The 1643-nt window shown below is 52.6% G+C and overlaps 1 protein-coding gene across 1 annotated transcript; it reads right to left on the bottom strand.

Moving 5' to 3' along the window:
• Nucleotides 1-1386: 1386 nt before the first annotated feature.
• PPTG_08352 (hypothetical protein) lies at nt 1387-1575 on the bottom strand (the record flags this gene model as incomplete). The annotated part of the gene is made up of 1 exon (XM_008902426.1): nt 1387-1575. One exon carries the CDS (start codon nt 1573-1575, stop codon nt 1387-1389), a length of 189 nt encoding a protein of 62 aa, XP_008900674.1.
• Between the last annotated feature and the right edge of the window lie 68 nt (nt 1576-1643).

Genomic DNA, 1643 nt, shown 5'->3' with positions numbered 1-1643 from the left:
ACAACTCGATTGCTGGATTGGATTTCACCAGAGCGGCGCAACCTGCAGATCTCTTGCTACATTTGCCTAACCTACAAAAATTAGCAAGTCTAGCCGAACAGGGTTAACAGGGTGAACAGCCGTGCGCCAAAGATTCCCAAGAGGGAAAACCGGTAGCAAGTGCAGCCAAGTCTGGCGAGCCACATGAGACAGTCAAGCGCGTCCTGCTCACGTGGAGAAAGGCCGGGGGCCATGTGATGTACCAATGAGCGCGGGAAAGCGTCTGCTGCGCTGGGTTTAATTGGCAAGCAAGTACGCGTCACGGCTCCCTGTGCTTGCCAACAGACGAAAGCTGAACCTGCTTTACGCGGAGCGGCAATGCGGGGCCGCACGCCTGTTCACCAAGCACCAAAGACCCAGTGACGTAACACCAATGAACGCCGCTGAAGCACGCTTTCGTTCTTCCGCATTGGGTGGCTCCTGTACGTCACACTAGTAACAAATGATGTGTTCGCGTTGCCAGTTTGTATTGCTGAGTGACGATGCGGCGTATCCTCTCCTCTGTTTTGAATGGGGTATGGACGCTCAAAGTCTAATAGGCGTCAACCTTCCACCATTGCATTTTTCTCTGGTCCGCTGCGGTGTGTGAGTTCTTTGCTGCCGGGTGAGACCATGTCCGCTAAACAGCTTGCTATCCCATCCTTTGTGATTTTAACGCCACTCCAAAAGCGACATCCTGTCGAAGCTACTGCTCACCATGACGCCACAGCCTGCGTGCGTGCTTGAGCATCTTGACATCCTGCTTGGAGATTCTGTAGCTGCCTGTCGTGCTAAGCTTCCGACCGTGGACGCCCGTTAATCATTTCTGAAGTTGTCCCGATTCTGCTCGTATGCCGCTTTGGCTCATCTCGAACCTCGACGTTTGACCATCACCAAGATGATTCTCGATCATGCAAATGTAGATGATTCATGCTACGACGTCGCGAAAGAACGCAGGACACGGTCATCCTGTAGCTACATGAACCGAATGTCATGTGCGCGACGTGGAATGCGACGCAAGTATCCCGCGTTCGATTGCTAGTGGATCATGGTACAAAATTGACTCCTGGCCGCATCAGATGAACAACGAAACCAGATCCAGCAAGATTCCACTGCAGTGCATTTGCTTCTGTATTGCAACGGATGTTTCCCGGTAATCCCCGGGTTATACCTATTGCAGTCTTCTCCTTGCTTCCTTCTATCGACCTACGCACTCACCCAACACCCAACTGGATCCTCCGCACGAGATTCTCTCGTCAGTATTTGTTCTTCCTCGTCTTTCCGTCTCCTGATTTCGAAATCGCATGCGGTTCGTCTGCTACACGGCCGCCGTGCAATATCTTTGCAAACCTCTCCCTGGCTCAGCTTCTAGCACAGCACGATACCGACCTTGTTGCCTTCCATTCGCGGGCAGCGCCAGTTGTACAGGTAGTACATGAGGTCACCATCTCCAGGGCCGAACTTGAGCTCCTTGAGGAACTCCATGTTGTCCATGAGGCTAAGCGCGTTGAAGACGTCAAAGTCCTCCTTCTTGGCCATGATCAGCGTGTCGTTCATAAGATCCGTGAGCGGCACGGACGTGGCCACATTGTAGAACGAATACGCAGCGTTGAGCTTGTTGTGCT

The sequence above is a fragment of the Phytophthora parasitica genome (assembly GCF_000247585.1).
Source record: "Phytophthora parasitica INRA-310 unplaced genomic scaffold supercont2.14, whole genome shotgun sequence".
Taxonomy (NCBI): Eukaryota; Oomycota; class Peronosporomycetes; order Peronosporales; family Peronosporaceae; genus Phytophthora; species Phytophthora nicotianae.
Note: the sequence above shows the minus strand (reverse complement) of the source record. Positions and strands in the feature narration are given on the sequence as shown.